Below are 21,301 nucleotides of genomic sequence, written 5' to 3' on the forward strand. Positions count from 1 at the left end.
TGATACCTTATAACCCTGTATGTCTCCATTCTGAGCATCCAGAGGAGGCGGATCCCAGGTAACGTCCAGCTGAGTAGCTGTTGAAGACTGGACCACCACGTTTTGAGGAGGAGCAGTTGGGACTGGAGAAAAAAAAGGGAGAAAACATTCAACAAGAAGGTGTTTTGTTTGTTTAAAACTTGAAGAATAATAACTAAAGGTAAAAAAAACTAGGGTGCAAACTGAGAAATTAACCCTACCCGCCTCTCCAACAAACACTTCCTGCGGTGCACTGCTTGGACCCTCCCCAACTGCATTATACACGCTGAGTCGGATCTCGTAGCGCTTGTGTTTGTTCAAGTCTAACAGGGAAGAATGCAATGCAGCATTGTAATCGAGGACTTAAGATGAAAGAGCAAAAACTGAAAATAAAAATTCAGGAGAAACAGCCATTCACACAAATGCCATGGCAAGATAAGATCACACCCAACACAGAGAACACAGCGGTTTAGAAATATAATGCAAACTGATCAAAAGACAGGGCTGTTGTGGAAGCATGTGGGAAGACTTTCCAGTGATTAAAAAGAAGGAAACCATGCTGAAATAATGACAGGGCAGCTTGCAGAGATTAAAGTCTCACACACACACACACACACACATAAATAAGAAGAAGCAGTGGCTATGGCTGAGTGGGAGGTTGCTGCTGACTATTGCAGTAAATAATACAAATGTACGACTTTGTGGGAATAATATTCACTAAATGGTATTTAAGCTAAAAGAGAGTGATGGGAAATCCACAAGGGGCAATGTAAGACTTACTGTCGAGTTCATACTGGGTTAAAGAGGATTCTGTCAAGTTTCTGATGCTGTATGGAGCTGGGAAGTTGGACGCAAAATAGAAAATAATGGGAAATACAAGAATTTAATTATTATTTTTTGAAAAAGACAGATGCAAAAAGCATGTCAGTAATATTATTAGAGCTTACATGTGAAATCAGCCCAGTTTGCAGAAGGACTGTTTACTGTGCGAACAGAGAAGCTGCGAAGGCGATCGTAGTGCAACTCCCTGTACCTGACTCTGAATCCCAGCAGAACTCCATTTAAGTCATCCTCTGAAGGGGGCTAAAAGGAAAATGAGATCTTCTTCATGTATGATATTTTAATATTAAGAAAGAATAAAACATTGGATGCCCTTAAAATTCAGATTCAACATTTGAAACGAGGCAAAACACCCAGCAGTACCTGCCAACGAACCAGTACAGACGTGGTGGTGTGAGGAGTAACAGACAGTATGGTTGGGGCTTTGTCTGGAGCTTCACAGGATTAAAAAAAGATGTTAGCAGTGCTGCAAAAAGATACTGTAGGCAAACTTATACACTGCAAGACTTCAGAGCCCACTGATACACTTTAAGAGTATTTTAGTACTGTTGAACTATTGAATGTTACTTACTGTCCTGCAGTGTAGTGATGGCCTCGCTCTCCTCACTGTATTCACTGTCTCCAATGTCATTTGTGGCTTTAACTCGAAACTGGTAAGAGGTGAAAGGCTTTAACCTGCAAACAAGAGGAAAAAGTCATTTATAGGCATATGTTACAAAGGCATTTAATTTTTTTTTTTACATAATAGAAGTTTCTTCATTTAAGAAATTCAACTTAAAAGGTAAAAACTCAAATACAGATTTATTTCACATACATACATATGTTTAATTCTCTTAATTTAGATTAGAGCTAATCATACCTCAAAATTTTTTTTCTCCTAAAAGTTGAGCATCAAATAAACTCAATTTTAAAAAAAATCAATGAAGACATTATATGTCACGACTATGTTACAGCTGTTGACTTGACATTTGTCCAACAGACAGTAAATGACCCACTCCACAAGGAGGGTACGCCACAAAAGGTCATTGCTAAAATTGGATCGCCATTGCAGATTGTTTCCTCAAAGCATGTTGATGGAAAGTTAAGTGGTAGGAAAAACATGTTAGAGAAAGCAAGCAACCAAATATCTGCAGCCTTCAGAGGATTGTGATGTATTCCACATTCAAGAGTTTGACAGAGATTGAAAAGGTGTCGCCATTGCAAAACCTGATTCAGTCAACAGAATGGCCAGTCAGTGCAGCTTGACTGGTCAGCAAACAGACCAGACCTGAATGCCATAGAAAGTCTATGGACTTCTGTCAAGGGACAGAAAAGAGACACCAGACCCAAAACCAGACCCAACAATATCAATATAACATGGCATGGAGGCTGATCGCCTCCATGCCATGTTATATTGATATAATAATTCATGCACAAAAGCCAAGACACACTGAGGCCTATGCTTATATAGACCATGCAATACATATATAATAATATTATGATATTTACCTGTCCACTATGTAGGAGTTTGTTTCATGGCTGACTGATGCTGAGTGAACTGTCCAGTTGCTGTCCGGCAGCTCTCTATACTGCACTGTGTAGTAACGAACGGGAGACAGGCCGTCGCTGCCTGGTTCCCATGACAACACAACTCTGCGAGCCTGGACATCTTCTTGAGGAACGACAGGGCGACTGGTGGGTTGAGGCCGGGCTGAGGGGCACACACACGCACACACGCAATCTCAATTAATCTAAATACTGAGCGGTAGATACACTTTAAAAACACATTTGAGCTGCAGTGTCTTACGCTCACCTCTTTTCTCCGTGGTGACCACCAGAGCCTCTGCGGCCTCTCCCCAACCTTTGCGCGTCTGGGCGGTGAGACGGAATATGTAAACCATTTCGGGTTTCAGTGTGGTTGCTGTGTACTGTCGCGCACTGGGGCTCAGCACATCCACAGTGGCAGCGTTGCTGTTTGACGAGTTTCTCCTATAGGTGATCTGATAAGCTGAAAGCATCCCATCAGAAACATGAAAATTTGTGAATGGAAATGAAATCAAAGAGAACAAATGTGATAATATGGTTTAAAATTAAAACATAATGAGACATTTTATGGAAATTAAATGTCAAACACTTTAGTCGAAATTAAAAACAATCTAATTTAAGTTGTAAAAATGTTTCTTTATCTTTAGCACATATTTTTCTTCTTTTATGTTTTGGTCCTCCATGAATGATTTCACATCATTTCTGACTTTAAGGACTCATAGACTTAGACTTAGACTTTTGAACCCAAATGCTATTTAAAAATACAACACAAATAACTCTCCGCTGCCTTGCCCGACCGTGTAATCTTACCAAGAATGATGCCATTGGGCTGCGCAGGGGGCTGCCAGATGAGTCTGACTGAGGTTGTTCTGACTTCAGGGAACAGAATGCCAACCGGAGGCCCTGGAACTATCACATATACAATAAAACAGAAATTATTAATAGTCCTTAGAGATTTCTCTATTATGAAACAAAGATAGCAAGAACATGTTTTCCTTTGACACAATGCGATAAAACTTTAAGCTTGTGGGGAGAGCTGCAACATTTTCAAAATAAATGTTCGAGCACAATCTACGCTTTGTTTATTCATGTATTTATTCATGTATTTATTTATGTATTTAACCAGTATCAAAGTTGTGCAGAATATAACAAGTCAAAAGTTTAAATCTATATGAAAACAAGATAGAACCAATACATAATTGAAAATTACTGCAATGGAGACAAAATACATTAAAAATAAGAACATATAGAATAAAAGCATGGCAAATAGATATTTTGACAATGCTCCATATTTAACTTTTTCATATTCAAAACCACAGCCATTTGTCTACAAAATGGACTATAGCAAATATTATTAAATAGGCTATTCCAAACCAGTAGTTTCTAAATATTTTATTCCAAACTATTGGTTTGGAATGAAATTAGTATTTTGATCATCTAATGTCTGATTTGTAAAAGTTGTGTTCACCATCATCCAGTGTCCTCTCTAGAATAGGAGGCGAGCTGCTCCTCCCGTCTCCAATTCGCGTGAAGGCCAGGACTTGGATCTCATACAGAACATACTTCCCCAGACCAGTCAGCTGGACACTATGACTGTTGTTGCCCTCTACTGTCCAGAAGTGAGGTGCTGTGTCTGAATCTTTCTCCTTATACACAACCTGAGTGACGCAGAAGATTTACAATAATCTGACCTCTAAAAAGAAAAAATAGCTTGAAATAGATGAATGTCAAATTAAAATGACCTTGTAGCCCAGGATGAGTCCGTTGCGGTCTGCCTCTTGGACTTCTCCCCAGCGCACGAGGATGCTACTAGAGGTGGTAGCAAATGCTGACACATTTGTGGGGCCACTGGACGGCACTGCGGTAGAAGTCTGTATTGTTTTACTGACATTCAATAATAATTATAATAACAATATTCTACATTCACTCCTAATCTTCCTCACCAGACTCCCTGGTCCTGCCATGGACTGCTTGACTCCAAGGTCCTGATCCAATGCCGTTGACAGCCTGAACTCTGACCTCGTATTCTGTCCACTCTTCTAAGTCCTCTATAGTGAACTCTCTCTCCAGCCGGTCCATGATGACGTGAGACAGAACGCCTCCTTTCGATCCTGCTTTGAAGTATTGGATGCGGTAGCCGACAAAATCTGGATTGCCATTGTATTCCCACTCTGGAAGAGGCTGAGAGGATTGTTGTTGGTTTTTTTTCACCTTCCCACTCATGGTTTAAAACCAATATGAATTATATCTTCCTTGTCTGGGTCCATAATGAAGTAATCACACATGAGAGGCTGCACTTAACAGCAATTCAACAACACACAAGAGGCATCAACAAAAACTGTGAGAGGCAGTTAGCAGTTTATAAAGTGATGTTTAGTGCTTAACCCAGTTAAAACTGAATTTCAGGAAATTTATAAAAGTATAGTGATTCTCTAAAGTGTACACATGCCTGGTAAAATGCAATTTTTTCAATGTAAAAATTACACTCTCTTCACATATGATCTTATCTTGTAAATTTCTAGTAAAAAAAATCATAAGGGTAAAAAAGCTGCACATTACTGCACTATTGCAGTAATGTGATATAAAACTAATACTTTGTTGAAATATCTCTTTCAATAATTTAATTTTTTATTTTATCATTATCTTATGTTGCCACCTGTCATCAATTACAGTAAATCTGATAAACCTGGAATGCATAGATTTGGAGAATTTTTGAAAGGTTGAGTGGAAAGACACTATCAAATCAGGATGTGTGTTGGACTCCAACCAAAGAAGACTAAATGCTAATTTACAGCAAAATGTGGTTCCAGAAGATATTAGTTTAAATGTGTGCACAGTTGTGCCATTGAACATTTTTGTTTTATATGTTAAATGTCAGGATATATAATATTTTCAAGTTTCCTGTTTCTTGACATTTTAATGTTGAGAAACATTATGGACACTGTGATTCACTTTAGGCTTTCTGAACAGCAGCCGAAAGAAGCCCAGGTTTTATGACATCCAGCTTTAGTATTGATCATTAAGCTGTGTCTGCAGAGCAGATTCCACTGCTGACAACCCGCTGTTTCTTTAAATCCAGGTATATTTGCTCTTTTTAATCTTGCAATGGGTTCAATGATATGACAAATCTCTGTGACTCATGTCTTAAGCATCGGTACAGGGATGTTAATAGACAGATGTCGTATAATAGACTGAATACACTGCCAAATGCTGATGCAGAAAGTAGGCATCCCAAGGACACAAGAATGTCCAGCTTTCAACATCCCTATCAGTAATATTGCATGCACTCATTTATCTTATTAAAAAAGCCCCAATAGTGCAAAAGCGAGAGCTGAGAAAGTTACTGAATGTCAAACTTTTCAATACCTAATCACCTAAATCGAGTTTTTAACTAAGCTTATCTACCAACTCAAGGACATTTTGCCAATTTCTTTTTAGTCCCTTCATTACATTTAAAGCATATACTCAAGAGAGACGTTAAAAGAAAATAAGCCATTTCAAATCATTCATCAAAAAATCTGAAAAATGTCCCTGAAAATCTAATTAAACTATTCAGTGTCATGCTATTTTTATCAGGACTAATATGCAGTGAAGACTTACCACCCAGCGAAGCCACAGGCTGGTCTCACTGGCTGTGCGAAGGGTCACGTTGGCGGGGGAGATATCTGGAGGAGCTTGAAGCGTCTGGATCTTCCTGGATGGCTGACTTGGAGGACTGGTGCCAACAATGTTGACTTGACGCATCCTGAACCTGAAATAAATTAAACCTTCTGTCAGCAGATATAACCTCTCAGCCATCCGTACTGTTTAATATGAAAAAAACCTTCACCTAAAATAGTTACTATACTTAAATAATGGTATTACATTGAGAGTGCTTCCAAAGGTATTCATATGCCAAGGATTGTTTTAGGTTTTGTTATGTTAGAGCCAAAAGCATATTTTTATGTATCAATATGATTGGGATTTTTATGTGACACAACAATACAAGGCACAGCATAACTGTGAAGTGGAAAAACATGATTGATTTAGGTCTCTAATTTGATCTATCGATACTTTCCAATGTATCTCTGGCTTTGTTATTTTTGTCCTGCTAGGAGGTGAACCTTTTACTATCCACTATGTTCTCTACTTTTCAAATAATGTTCCTTAACAAACATTTGGATCTTTCATAGAAGAACTCTATTTAAACTGAATAATTACATAGAAGTGAACACTATTTTCTAATTTGATTTCTGAAGACCACTGTCTGCTCTGAATTCTTTTTTCAGATGATCAGATTAAAATGGACACAAAATGAAAGCACCATAGCCTATCCCAAAAAGAATAAAATGTATGTAGAAAGAATTGGATAATTATTCTTTCAACTTATAATAAAATGCTGCTTTGTGTTGGTCCAAACATTAACGTAAATTGATGTTTAAATTTGTGATTCTAATAAAACAAAATATAAAATTCCTTCAGAAAAATAATTTAGAACCTTTTGTGATTCTGTGTTTTTAAACATACAACTTTAAAAAAAATAGTAGCATCAAAAGGCAACCAATTTAAACTGAAGAGTAAAATATGGGATGAAAGAATAAAAAGATTTTCAGTTAAATTTGAGTGAAGTGGGGAAGATGCTTTTTATATGCATTGCATGAGTATAAGAGTTTGTTGGTATGCATGTGTGCACCTGTAAAAAGTGTAAGGGTTTAGGTCGAGGACCTCCAGCGACCTAGCATCAGGTTCATTAGCCAGCTCCTGAACCATCAGCCACTCTTCGTTTTCCCCAATTATACCAATCTGAAATGCACAGGGACATGAGCTTGCATAAGCATCTAAGCAAATGAAACTGACAGAAAAAAATAATAATAATAAAATAAAATCAGTTAATGAATATGTTGTTGTTGGAAGTTAAAATTAAAGGGATTTTTTTTCTTACCTGAGCTTCAACCAACCAGCGAGAAATTGATGTCTTGCCATCGTAGCCTGGTTTGAACTGTAGGTTGACCGAACGTGGGCTGATGTTAGAGATGGCTAAATTGGTGGGAGGACCGGGCAGCTCTGTTCAATGAAGGTTTTGGGGGAAACAGCAAACAAATCATGTGTCATTGCAGAAAAAGAGCCAGCTTCTTGTCCAATCCTTTTCTGTAATTGTAATGCTCTCATTAGAACACTGACCTGGAGGCACTCCAGACGATATGGTCGATGCAGAAAGCTGACCTTGGCCTTTGGAAGTCATGGCCGCCACTTGAATGGTGTAAGTAGTGAGTGCAGTGAGTCCTGTAACTTTATACTCCTGAGTCAGGTTGGGCAAATAATGGGTCACTCTAGTGTTGGTCCTGTTGAACTCCTCCCAGGAGATACGATATCCTGAAATACCCCCGCGACCCGATCCCGAATAAGTGGAAGAAAATAGATGGATGGACATTTTAAAATACTGCATCAACCAAAAAAAAAAAAAAAAAAATAGAAAATCAATCTTCGGAAATTTCAGTAACATGAAAAAGGGCTCTGAAGCGTTCACTTCAATTTCTTGAAGTATTGTCTTGATACCACCACACATTTCAATCAATTTTATTAGACTAGTACAAAGATGTGAATGATTGTGAAGTAAAACTAAAATGACACATGCCTTAAGAAGTAACCTCATTAGTGATAATACTCCATGAGTGGGATTTATTCTTAGTATATACACAACTATTCTGTGAAGACTTCAGAGGTTTTTTTTTTTTTTTTGAAAACATGAGGGAACAATCAGCATTATAAAGATCAAAGTACAGCACAAAGGTCAGTGATAAAGTTGCAGAGAAGGTTGAAGCAGAGTTAAGTTCTAAAACATCAAAAGGAAAACACATCTGATCAGTCAATCCATCATCCAAAGATAAAGAAAGAAAAGAATAACCGCAAATCTACTCAAGCGCCTAAACTGAGAGAGCAGGCAAGGAGAACATGAACTAAAAACAAAGTGAGGGTGTAATTGAAGGTGCTACAGAAAAAAAAAACAAAAGTAATACATGCAATCTACAGGTGCAGGGAGAGTGGCAAAAATCTGGAAAGGTGAAAACCCCTGTGACAACTGAGGTGCTGAACTCCCTATTCCTCTACTTTATGAATCAGCCAACACATTCTGGTTGGTGATGAAGGTGGTAGTGTTGCTCAAATCTTTACCTCAACAATGTAATACATTGAAGTTTGTGGTTGTAATGAGAAAAACTTGGAAAAGTTTGGAGAATTTAAGTAATTTTCAAAGCACTGAAATATTACACTTTTTAGCTACCTGTAAGAATGCCATTCTTCTCTTGTGGCTCCTTCCAGCTGACTTTCAATGAAGTGTCCAGGATGTCTGTGAAACTGAGGTGTCCTACTGCACCCGGGGCTGAAAACAGAACAAATAAATGTCAAATCAGGTCCCAAAACATCACTCTTTTCAATAATTTTATTTAAATTAATTCTGAACAAAAGCTTGCATTGAAAAAAAAAAATACATACTATCCTCATGTGTTCGTAACCGCTGAGGGGGGCTACGGGGCCCGTCTCCAGGGGTGGTGAAGCATAATACAGAAGTGTAGTATTCTGTGAACCTTTTAAGGCCAGAGATGTAACCCACATGCACGCTGTCCTGAAAGTTGGGCCGCACCATAACCACTGTGACCTCGTTAGAGCGACTGGGTTCCCATGCCAAAAGCTGGAGATGAGGCGATAGAAAACATGGAACATTGTGCAAGTAATTAAAAATAATACAAAATAGAAATTATCGCAAGCAATTAACAATAATTAAGCTCATGACAAGCTGAATAATGAGATATTCAGCACAGTGATATATTATTAGTTCTTTATCAGATGAAGGCAAAAAGACTGCCCTGCTACCACTGGCCACTAGAGTGCACTAGTTGACAGAAACGACACGCTCACCTTGTATCCTTGGTTGATTCCATTGATAAACTGAGGACTTGGGGCACTCCAGGTGTAACGCACAGTGGTGGAGTTGACAGCTTCAGCTTGTACGTTTCCCGGTGGCACAGTGGGCACTGATCCAAAGAGAGGAGAAAACAAGAAATTCAGGGCGGCATAGGGATTAGAGAAGACAAGCAAAGGGATGAAAAGAAAGAGGAATAGTAATGAGATGGGGGAGAAAGCGGGACTTGGAATTATACAAGAGCTATTCTTTTCAGACTGGACTTTTATTCGAAGCGTGAGAATCCGGGTGAAGGAACCTGTATTTTAGCTCATTTGTGAAGGTAAGAGTATAGCAGTCAAACGGGGTGTGAGAGTGGTTGCCTCAGGCGGCTTCCAGGTAAACCCTGCAGCAGTTTGTTTGAAGTGAGCACGCCATCCTGATGTAATACCGGAAAACAGTTAGTGAGTTGCACATTAATGATGCTGATGGGGCCATATCAGTCCTGATGTCCCCTCTGAATTCTCTCAAAACCCCATCTAAATGTTAACACTGATCCGGATTTAATTGTTCAGGGGAGTAGCAGAAAAACAATTACTGAACTAAAGCTCAACAACCTAAACACCTATCTTATTGCCGTTATTCAATAAAACCGCTCAAATGATGAAATCCACTTTTTTGCAGATGAGGCCAAACATATAGAAGACTGAACACTTAAGAGTTTTTCTAAACTCCAGTCCTTTGTTTAAGAAGAAATGTAACACCACATAAAAGCTTATTAAGATCTTTAACTTATAAATTAAGCAGTTATCTCACAGAGAGTGCAGGATTTTCTTTTCAAAACAGAATCCATTATTTCTGAAACTTGAGAAGTATTTTCTAATCATCTGACTGTGACAGATTGGCAGAAATAAATGCCATTCCTTTTCTATTATCAACAGACATTGTGCAGTGGGAAAAAATATCTTTCAGTAGGTAGAAGAACTCTTATGGGTGCTTTATTTATTTATTCATACATTTTTTTGCGAGCTCCTGAAAATATTTAGTGATGCACCGTTTTCCCTGAAACATTTGATTTAGCATGACAGGGATTCACAGTTATGAGTCTGTTTGGTCTTCCAGAACTTTAAAAGACCTAAAAATGCATAAAATATGCAACGCTTGAGGTGTTCCATACGGTAAAGGCTGTTGCAGGATTTCATACTACACATTAACTTTGATGTGATTGGCCAAGACACTTACCAAACCAAGCAAAGGCTGGGTTGTCAGTATTTCTTGTTTTCCTGTTTGTTTGAAGCTTTTTTTCATGGATCGCTCCTATTAGTGTTCAGATTTATACTCAACAATAAAATTCTATTGACAGTCACTGTGGGAATGTCTGATTTGAAAGACTGAGCCTCATTATTTTCTAAAGAGTATTCTGAAGCTTAGCTCCTTCTGGAAGCAACCGATTTTGGTGATTTATAGTAACTGTGACTCTGATCCTCACAAGAGAGAAGAAGGAAGACAAGTATATTTGAATCAGTAGGCATGACGGTACCACAGAGTGTGAAAGGAATGTTCTAATTACTTTACTCAGCATGAACAAATGAAGAATAAATCATTCTAAACCAAATCCTTAAGAAACATGGAGAGGTATGACACAAGAGTGACTCTTGTCACCTAAATTAGCATTTGGCTGGCAGGATTAATTAAATATGTTCTAAAAAAGTCCAACAAACTTTTTTAAATTATTCGGAATAAATAAATAAAGTCGTGAATAGTAGTGTTTAAAATTTGCCTCAAGGTGAGAAGGAAAAAAAAAAGGTAAAATCCCAATAAAATACATTGAAAATTGTTGTTTTTCAAATTGATAATTTGGTCTCCAGGGAGCTAAATCTCCGAATGAGCAAGGAGATGGTCTTAATCAATAGTTCTTCTCAGGTTGGCGTCGTTCGATGTTTTCTTTGAACCTTACCTGCTTGTTTAACTAAGTGTAGACAAGGTACTCAACCATTTTTAGATGAATGTGTTTCTTTTGTTTGTTCAGCCAGTTAACTCAGATCCATGAGTCATTCAGATATAAAAAAAACTCTCCTAAGCACAAAAGATGAATGTCAAGTTTTGCGTCCTCAAACAGCAGATAACAAAGCAAACAATTGCACAGTGCATAGAAGAGGTTTTGCTTCCTTACAGATTTATTTTACTTCCATATTAAACTTTTGTTAACCTTGTTTCAGCTCACCAAACAAGGCTAAAATAAGACTATTACATCCAGAGTTAACAGAATATGCAGTTTTCAAATGGCACCATGTTCAATGTAGAATTGCTATAATTCAACCACTGGAGCAATTTATGTTTACTCATACCACTTCATGTCAAGCTGATTTAAAGCCAAACTTTGACAAGACCACTCAGAGACAATTACATGTAGAATCCTGGAGTGCTTGAAATTACTGTCCTGCTACAATATTGAGCTCAAGATCATGGCAAGGCATTATCTGACATAATTTGTCTAATTCATAGTTCCACTGATGAATCGTCATTGTGATATTAAATCAGAAAAGAAAACCATCTCACAGAAAGTCTTGAGGATCATCATGATGTGTCAAGCTGGAAAAATCACTGAGGGTGATTGTGGTAGGCAGCAACTCCTGGGAAGATTGACCACTTCTTTTTTTTTTTCCAATTTGTGGACAATGGCCCTCATTGTGGTTTGTGAAAGTGCAAAAGCTTTGGGAATGGTTTTGTTAACCCCTTGCAGACTGATAGATGTTGCTGATTTTTCTCTCATTTTTTTCTTGAATGTTTTCTAGTTCAGGGCATGACCTGGTTTTTGTAATGGATATTAGCCTACTTCCTGATGTCAGACAGGTTATGTTTAATTGATCTCCAGTTTCTGGCAGTGATCCGGCCTGGGAGTGGCAAGTAAAACTGAATCAAAAATGTCATAAATCATAGATAATTCAGGATTTAATAAGTTGTGCCCCTAGTTAAATCATCTTTTAAAAACAGATTTGATTATTTTAGATTAACTAGATATACAGACCAAAAATAAAACTGACAGAAATAATTTCTTCTTATTATAAAGCAGCACCAATCAGCTAATTCCCAAGTGGGTATTAGTTGAAGATCAAGGTGATCAGGTGTATTAAAAATGTTTCCTATTTTTTTTTGTCATGAACTCTACCAAATAATGAACATGAAAAATAAAAGCAGAAACTTCAAATCAAATAAAAAAAGAAGGTAATGTATTTTGTGTTGTACAGTATTGCAGCATCTATAAAGATTTTTAGTAAAAAAAAAAAAAAAATGCCACAGGGCAAGCAAGCAATGTCTTTACAACTCTACTTTTCTGTGCTGACTGCAAACTTCTAAAATAAGCAACAGAAATAGTGCTGCCTTAACGATGTGGGCGCTGGTGTCTTTCTTAATGCTACTGCGGTGAAAACTCCCAAGAAAACTCTTAATTTGACCATTAAAACCAGATTGTGTTATGAACACAAATTTCATGCTGCAGGCTGAATATCAAACCCCCCAAAAAACGCTTAAACATAAAGTAAATGGAATATGTAAAACTAAATGAACTGCACTCCCTCGAAGTAGGAATTTTTTAAGCCACATAAACAATCTTTTATTTGAGCCAGCACAACCTAAAAGTCCTGTTTTTGTTGCTCTGACCTCCTTGCAGGGTCCACTCCGTGACTTTATGGCTATAGATCCCTGTGCCTGCTCCGTTGTAGGCTGCCACCTCAATCTCATAGTTTGTCCAGATGATGAGGTCCTCCAGGAGCAGGCTGCTCTGGTCAGGGTTGGTGATGTTTTTCATCTGACAATCGACTGGAAGCCCTGACAGACAATACCTGGCAGCAGTGGGAGTAATTGATGGATGCAGGAGGCAAGGACAATACAGTCAGGCAACAAGATTAGTGAGGTAAAAAAGAACAGGAATATATAAATATATATATAAAGAGGAGAGAGATGGAAGAATTTCTGAAAATTGTCACAAAAAGATAAATTCTTAGTATGCTTTTAATGGGAAGCACCTCATTGAGGTAAATTGTAACAAAAACTGGAATTACATTTATTAACTCGTCCAAACAGAACTGACCCAACAGGGCAACTATCCTTTGAAAAGAAAAAGAAATGGCAGGTTTTCTTACCTGATGATGTAGCCTTGAAGAGGCCCGTTCTGATGGCTCTCTGGCGGTGGCTGCCACTGGATCATTATAGACTGATTGGTGCGGCCACTTGCGATGACAGTTTGAGGTGGTGCGCTGGGAGGCTCCTCGGGTAGAGTCAGTCTGCAGTGAAAAAAAAGAAAGCAAAAGAGGAAAGAGAGGTACAAGAAGAGACAAGGAGAGAAGCCATGCATTAATTATCACACGTTTCTGCATATTTCTATCCCATTTCATCATAGCGCATCAAGTCATGATAAAGCCTTGCTTTTGTATTTCTTTTTTTCCCCTTTTTTTTTAAAAACGCTCCATGAAGAAAAGTTGTGGAAGTAGGGTCGTGTTTTAAACTAAAACATATTCCCCATATTGCTGTCCGCCGAGGGACCACTCGCTGTGGCAGAGAAAAGATCAAAGAGGCCTTGGCGAAAGTGGAGCAGCACGATGGAGAGAATGATAGCACAGAACAAGAAGGAGAGCTCCATGAAGATTTTTCTTTTAAGTCAATTTAAGTTGACATCTTGATTTCTTCCCAACGTGCTGGAGCAGCCCCTCTGGAGGAGATAAAGCAGAGTGTTTAGGATCAAAGAAGTGCCTTGGAAAAGTGTTGCTCTCACTGATGCAGTAACCTCCTTCCCCTTCTTCCCCCTTGTTTTGGCGAATTCACCAGGGGATTCTGTAAATGAGCTCTGGTTACAAAGCACCATGATGGTATGCGTTTGCTCTCACTTGCAGGTGTAAAAGAAGTGAATGTTGACAAAGGCCATGTCAAACAGTTGTGTGTGCGGGTGAATAACATCAGATCCTGTTTGAGTTTGCCCTTTATGAGATTGTTTGGTCTCGCTAATCGACAGAATCCACCTGAGATTCTGGGTCCGCGCCTCTTCAAAGCTCCGGTTTATTTCACTTGTGAAGCACTGCGACGACAGTTTATATGAAGGAAAGAGAGGAAGCCGGGTCAGGGCACCCATCAAATCTTCTCAAAGCACATTTTAAGCTCATTCACACTTATATGTTGAAAAAATATGGCCCGACCGAAAGATGGTTCATCTCTCCTTCAATTGCGTAAGAGCAAAGAGTTGGGGAAAAAAAGAAGAAAAAAAAGTGGTCTTACAGGATTTTCTATTGAACTGCCAAGATAAGATCTAGGGGGAGAACGAGTTGTTCCAGGGCAATAAAAGCCCTCCAAGTGCAATACTTTTCTCCGGACCACTGTTCAAATTAAGTTATATAGACTCTGAGTGGTGTTTTAGGGATTTTTGAGCACCCACCGATCCGTCTCTTTGCTGAACTGTCCTCTGCCGACGTCATTGACAGCACACAGGCGGAACTGGTAGGAACGTGCTGGGATGAGGCCGCCGACAACCACCCCTATCGACTCAGGCTCAATGTTAGCCAGCAGTACTGACCAAGGGGCATCTGAGATAGAAAACACAAGACAAAGAGAGTTGTGAGCAACACACACAAAATATAAAATCTTTTTCTTTTTTTTTCAGCTTGAGGAGCTTTCAGGAGCATCTCCTGTTTGCAGGCAAACTCAAATTTGAATTCAGTGTGATATTATTGCTTCATTTTCCGTAATAATATTGCAGTCACCTATACAAACAAGTCATTTATTTTGCATGCACTCCCTCTAAAGATCAGATTGCAATTCAATTATCTAAAACCCAGATCCCATCTGCATCCTCAGATCCATTTTCTTTTTAATGAGTTGTCATTTTCTCAATTTAGCCAAAGCTTAAATGAGAAATGGTCGAACAATTTACCCTCTACGGGTGAAAACATCATAACTTCTGATTTTATCAGGAGGAAGAAAAAAAAAATAAAGGAGATAGGAGCATTGGACATCACCACAATTTAGTTCCCATGGAACCGATGGGTGAGGCAATTCAGTTACACTGATTGCAAAAGGCATGAAAGGATGCAGCTGACAATTTAAGGGAAACAATAGAGACATAATATAATAAAGGTGCTCCAAATTAGTGCATCACACAGGAAAGATGAAGAAACTTGACTTTTGAAATTACAAACAAGAAGAATTTAAAGTGAACGCTTACTGTTTTCAGAGACCTCCATGGTATACCGGATCAGTGGGCTGTTGCCATCGAAGGCCTGGGCCCACGTGAGGTTAATGGCTCTCTTTTCGGTGCTGCTCAGGATCGCCACTGGGTTCTCTGGAGCATGAGGCAGTTGCCTGTATGCACATGTGTGTTCATGAGAAACAAGTGATTAATGATTATCATGTGCTTAAGTGTTTTACGTTTCTGATTTTGTGTGATTGTTGTAAAGTGTCTCTCAGATCTAAAAAACAAAAAAACAAAAAACAACAACAACAACAAAAAAACAGTGCACAAATGCATTTATTTTTGTTATTAGTATTAATTTAGACAGGATGAGTGCCAAATAATAGAACTAAACAGCTAAGCTGAGAGTCTTCCATTATAGATTTTAGAGGTGCTTCATCGATTACAGAGGGGAGCAACAATAAATTGCAACAGCGAAGAAAACAGCCATCAATCATTACCTCCCCAGACTAAAGTAGGCAAGGAAAAAAACAAAAAAAGCCCAGACATCAAGATCAAGATCAGTTAGATAAGGTGCAGACCTGACTCGGAGGTGGGCACTACGGGAATCGTTGCCCCCCACCGAGGTCACCCTGCAGGTATATGTTCCGATGTCGCCCGACCACGTCTGGGAGATGTGGAGGGTCCCGTCAGAATCCAGGCGCAGGCGGGGCGACGAGTTCACGTCAATCACAGAGCCGCTCTTCTCCCACACATACCTGCAGGATTGAAAAGCGTGTCAAACACATTCTCTGGGACACATACACCGGCTTATGCCTTTCCACTCTTTACTCCCAAGTGTTGTGACAGTAAATCTGTTTTCCTTGTGTCAGATCATACGGCAAACACAGAAGCTGCTGACACTGATGAAAAGCCTTGTGAAGTGGGTAACAAAGTGTTCTGAATCTGAAAAACATCTCTCTCTCTCTCCATCTCCGCCACACATACAGTGCACGTCATATCATCCAGCCATTCCACTCCATGTCATGTCAGACATCCAACCGCACATATGATCCCTCTTATGCATGCATTGAGGCATGCAAGTGCCACAAGCCAGTGTGATTAATTGCAGCTATTCGGGCTCTCTGGCTAATCTCCTCTGTGTTGCATTTAATTAAAGGCGCTGTCTGAGGTTATTACGCTGTTTACATATTCATCTGTTTACCCTGCAATCTGATCAATGTCGCAGGCCCACAGGTGACAGGCACTCTAATCACTGGGCTCCCAAGACGACATTTTGCTCCCTCAGAGACAGCTGCGTGTTCTCTCTTGCGCTCACGACTGATTCAGAAGCGAGGCGAGGCCATGAACTAATTCCTCAATCCGATCTTCAGTTTCCGAATCTCCTCGCTGGAGTCTTTCCAAGGCTGGATTACCACAAGATATCGCCCAGATTTCATAAACTAATTAAATCCACTCTTGGTTGAGTTTGTCTTCCACATTGAAAATCTGCTTCATGGAAGATCAGCCATCAAATTGCAGCGCGGATAAGTGAAAGTTACCTTATGGTGACACTGGGGTCATGGGTCACACCGCAGGTCATGACAGCCTTGGTTCCCTTGATGACACTCTGGTCTTGTGGTGGTTTAGTGATGCGGGTACGTGCTGTGAAAAGACCCAGAGGCTGGTGCTCAGAGACCACATGTTTGAACAGTGGATTTAACAGAGCTTAGTGGACTGGATTTTATCTTTTACTCAGTGCATCTCGGAAGCAGAATAAATCATCGCAGTAATTTCAATTGGTGTTTTGCAACAGCTGCTCAAGGACTGATAGTTTGCATTCATTTACACTGAAATTATTATGTTACCTTAGTGATTACAACTAGAATATCTTGGAAACAAGCAGTTGAGTGTATTACTAATAATTTCCTTTTGAAAATCAAGATTTTTCAACGTGTGACCTTTAAAATCTGAACATCTCTTCTGCTAATTTATTTTTTTAACATCTCTATCAGAAATATTGCAATGAGAACCTGGTTAAGACAACTTTAAGGTAAAATTATGCTCTTTTCATCTGTATGTTATGGTATCAATTATACTCAAAAGAACTGTAGAAAAATATTTATTTCATTTGGAAATAGATTTACTTTTACCTTTAACTTGTCTCCTTTTCATCAATTAGAACTAGAGCAGTTTCAAGAACAGCATTGCTTTGCTAAAATTGTACTGTAAAGTGGTCACACTTTATGTGTTTAAGTCAGACCCGTAAGGTGATGGACAATGTTGAGCATGGTGAAGCAGCTGAAGCAAATAGCAATAATCTTTTTTTTTCTCATATGAATCTGTTGATATTCTTGTTTGAGATTTTCAATCTGACTAATTTCTGTTAATCTTTACTGCCTATAAAATGAGACATTACCTCACTGTTTTAACCAGAAACTGTTTTTACTAGTACAGTTGCACTCAAACTACTTTTACTTCCCTGAACAACTTCCTTCTGTTTGGCTGCTTGTCAATGAGATTGGTATTTTTCTTTTTCCTTCTGATGTTGACTAGAAAGGATTGGGCTCATTATACGGAGCACTATCTTTCCTACTCTGTGTAATTTTCAGTGCAAATACCAAGCGATGCAGCAGGTATTCAGGAAACTGTCAGGATTTGAGCACTCAGAAGCTTGATTTTGAAAGGGTACATTTTATCTTGATTAAATAATGATTTTCAACAGCATGGTAAAACAAACAGAAAAATTATTTGGTCTCAAACAGAAAAAAAAGACATATTACAGGGAAGTATCAGCTTTAATTTATTGAGTTATTTGACTAGCTTTTTATGTATGTGTGGATTACTTTAGTTTCACTGACTTCTGATGTGAATTTTGAATAATCACTAGAAACATATATTATGAGAAAAATAATTACCTTTTCGATACTTACTTTCCCACTGTATTGGTGAAGACATTTCTAATGCTAATTGTGGCTATTCGAGCAAATTATCTGCTTCATTTAAGCTTACCCCACACCACCAGGTCAGCTGAGGCCTCATCAATGCCCCGCGAGTTACTGGCCATGCAGGTGTAGGTACCGGCATCAGACAGGTGGGACGGGCTTATGAGTAGGCTGCCTGACTCAAGCAGGGTGAATCTAGGCAGCTGGACTGAGCCGCTAGCCAAGACACGTTCACCTGCGGGGAAGGGGCAGGAGTGATTGATGGTTTCGGAAAGAGGACAGGGAGCACAAGCGGGGAGGACATGGTGGGGCACACGGAAAGAACAATTAGGACATTGGAGAAATGTCAGAGTGACATAATAAGAGTGTAAATAGAGCAACCGAAGTAAAAAGATAAGGATTAGCTGGGGAGCATTTATATTGTGGCTCTTTTCTGTAGCTCTTGCGTAACTTTGGCAAGTAAAGACAAAAAAAAATAAACGTAAAAAAAAGCTGCATAATAACCGCCCCACAAGGAAGCTCACACTGTTAACCCACGCACCTTTCTGCCAGGTGATGGCTGGGCGCGGGGCTCCTGAGGTCTCACAATGCAGAATGACTGACATGCCATCAATCACCGCGCTGTCAGAAGGGCCAGCAGTGATGTTGGGAGCAATACCTGGGTGGGATCAGCCACACACAAAAAGAAGCACGCATATATTTAAAGAAAATCAGGTGAGACAGAGATGATAATGAGAGACATAAACAGCTTTGTCCCTAATAAAGCAGGCGGCAGCTGAGAGCTTAATAGACTTGACAAAAGGGGCAGCCGTCAGGTCTCATTCCCAGCGACAGCTCTAAGACTCTGACAAGATGCTCTCATCTCACTACTTCTCTTGCTCAGAGTCTAATTCAAAAATAGGGCAATAAATGCACAAGCTTGTAGTGTTAGAAGTCTGTCACTGCCATGGTGATATATAGATTGAATGGGTGTCGGAGAGGAGATGGGGAGCCCGACAAAAGAGGATTAGAAATGAGACAAGAGGATCAGATTTACGAGTTCGGAAATGCAAAGACTGAGGAAAAATTAGAATTTCCAAAGAGACGTACTTGTAACAGCCAAGTAGGTGTTTGTCTGGATTTCTCCTGCGAGATTGCGAGCGAAGCACTGAAACATCCCAGTGTCGTCCGGCAGGAGGCCGTTGATCTGCAGGCTGCCTCCAACCAGCACCTTGTACCTGGGAATCTTCACTGGGCTGATAGGCACTGCATCTTTATACCACACGATGTCTGGTTGCGGCGTTCCTACAGAAAAAGATTCACCTCCTCAACATAATGTCTACTTGTTTTTTTTCCTAGATTTTTAGGCTCTTTTGTCTTTTGCTCATTCAACAGCAGAAGAAAATGACTAACCTCGTGCCTGACAGGGTATATCTACCACCTTCTCCATTTCTGCGGTGATGTGACTTGGTGGCTCTTTTATGAACACGGGATATTCTGTTTCATTAGGACAAAAGCACAGCTCTGTTAAAACATTCCAAACTGTTCTTGAAAGTAAGTTTTTATTCAAACCTTGAATAAAAATTCAAGGGTTGAATACCTGTGGCAGTCCAAAAATCTCACTCTAAATTCTCTCAACACGAGAGTGAGCATGCTGAGGCAATACCCAGCTGCTATGAGTGGGACTGAAGTGTCAGCTGTGTTTTAATTACCAAGAACATGCAGGTAGGCGCCAGAGGTGACCGAGGGGACGCTGCTACTGCGAAGAGATGCCTCACACTCATAGTAGCCACTATCACTGACCGCAGGTAAACTGATCACAAGTCTGCGACCAAAATCCCTGATTCCTGAATTGACCACTATGCCGTTTTTCCTCCAAGTGATGCTCATTTTAACAAGAGGTCTAAAAGAGAGAGACAAAAAAGATGAAAAGGAAGGGGAAAAACGAGAGCAAGAGATAGAAAACGTGACATTAATACAAACTTTTATGCTGTTTCAAGGTTAAAGAGCATTGAAGGTGAAATTTGATACATCTGTCATTCTGATTAAATCTTTGAATTGGAGATAATAGTCAGAATTCAGAGCCAGGACTGTGTGAGATAGCGAGAGCAGAGCAAAGCCTTGAATCAAAGGGAAGAATGGAGGAGAGGTGCAAAACGAGAGATGTGCAAAACACTTTTTCGATCGTGTTCAAACAAAAGATTTCCGGACTCATTTAAATCACAATATCAGATGTTGAGGAGGAATAAAAGTAGAGATTTCATCATCTCTATGTATATATTCTTTGTCCTTTTCCCTCCAACTGCATATCTTTTTGTGAATACTTACCTTGCATTGGCAACGCACTCCATGATGGCATCATTTCTTCCGACCGTTACCGTGGTGTTCTTTGGAGGGATGATGATGGAGGGGGCGATGGGGTCTGCAGGTCCTCCAACATCTATTGCATTCATTGAAACACACACACAGAATTGAAACCAATCTATAAAAGCACTCCAACATCTGATGTAGCCTGTGCATCTGCCTGATACAGCCAGCTGAGCATGACTGGGTCCTTACACATAGACTGACAGTCTGTCACTATCACCAGCAGGCAGCCAGTTTTCTATAAGCCAACTATTAACACCACTGTCTGTACTCTAGGATCCTCTTTTTTGTGCCCCACACAGCATTTCCCTGTTCCAGGTGTTAGACCAGGTGTTAGAAGCTATTATGTAATGTAATTGAGACAAACACAAAAAGCGATTAAATGCAGCACCATCACTCACTGGTTTCACGGAGCCTCCAGCCATCCATCGATTCACTGCCCTCAATCAGTGATCTCTCTCTGAATCCGATCTCATTTCTGCCAACCCCTCCACACCCCCCTCCAGCCCCGCCTCCCGGGAGGAACGGCTATGGGCTGCTGAACTCATATGGTGTTTTGAGTGATTGCACGTTTACGGTGTGCTGTACGTGTGT

At 39.6% G+C, this 21,301-nt stretch overlaps 1 protein-coding gene across 2 annotated transcripts in view; it reads right to left on the reverse strand.

Moving 5' to 3' along the window:
* The window catches only part of sdk2a (sidekick cell adhesion molecule 2a), a 100,434-nt gene that overhangs the window by 11,078 nt on the left and 68,055 nt on the right, over positions 1-21,301 (reverse strand). For both annotated transcript variants that reach the window (XM_055035960.1, XM_055035959.1), the window contains exons 6-36: positions 20,669-20,780; positions 20,053-20,243; positions 19,754-19,837; positions 19,451-19,645; positions 18,903-19,019; positions 18,429-18,596; positions 16,979-17,081; positions 16,019-16,195; positions 15,471-15,607; positions 14,685-14,832; positions 13,402-13,542; positions 12,920-13,101; positions 9,277-9,392; positions 8,854-9,049; positions 8,642-8,740; positions 7,543-7,734; positions 7,304-7,425; positions 7,055-7,164; positions 5,983-6,133; positions 4,326-4,563; positions 4,125-4,240; positions 3,851-4,040; positions 3,193-3,291; positions 2,651-2,845; positions 2,347-2,548; positions 1,430-1,533; positions 1,222-1,292; positions 966-1,101; positions 799-855; positions 240-341; positions 7-122 (exon numbers count right to left, since the gene is read on the reverse strand). In XM_055035960.1, coding sequence (XP_054891935.1) covers positions 7-122; positions 240-341; positions 799-855; positions 966-1,101; positions 1,222-1,292; positions 1,430-1,533; positions 2,347-2,548; positions 2,651-2,845; positions 3,193-3,291; positions 3,851-4,040; positions 4,125-4,240; positions 4,326-4,563; positions 5,983-6,133; positions 7,055-7,164; positions 7,304-7,425; positions 7,543-7,734; positions 8,642-8,740; positions 8,854-9,049; positions 9,277-9,392; positions 12,920-13,101; positions 13,402-13,542; positions 14,685-14,832; positions 15,471-15,607; positions 16,019-16,195; positions 16,979-17,081; positions 18,429-18,596; positions 18,903-19,019; positions 19,451-19,645; positions 19,754-19,837; positions 20,053-20,243; positions 20,669-20,780 — 4,367 coding nt within the window. The remainder of the gene's footprint in view (positions 1-6; positions 123-239; positions 342-798; positions 856-965; positions 1,102-1,221; positions 1,293-1,429; positions 1,534-2,346; positions 2,549-2,650; positions 2,846-3,192; positions 3,292-3,850; positions 4,041-4,124; positions 4,241-4,325; positions 4,564-5,982; positions 6,134-7,054; positions 7,165-7,303; positions 7,426-7,542; positions 7,735-8,641; positions 8,741-8,853; positions 9,050-9,276; positions 9,393-12,919; positions 13,102-13,401; positions 13,543-14,684; positions 14,833-15,470; positions 15,608-16,018; positions 16,196-16,978; positions 17,082-18,428; positions 18,597-18,902; positions 19,020-19,450; positions 19,646-19,753; positions 19,838-20,052; positions 20,244-20,668; positions 20,781-21,301) is intronic.

The sequence above is a fragment of the Poeciliopsis prolifica genome, unplaced genomic scaffold (assembly GCF_027474105.1).
Source record: "Poeciliopsis prolifica strain line A6 unplaced genomic scaffold, Auburn_PproV2 SCAFFOLD010, whole genome shotgun sequence".
Taxonomy (NCBI): domain Eukaryota; kingdom Metazoa; phylum Chordata; class Actinopteri; order Cyprinodontiformes; family Poeciliidae; genus Poeciliopsis; species Poeciliopsis prolifica.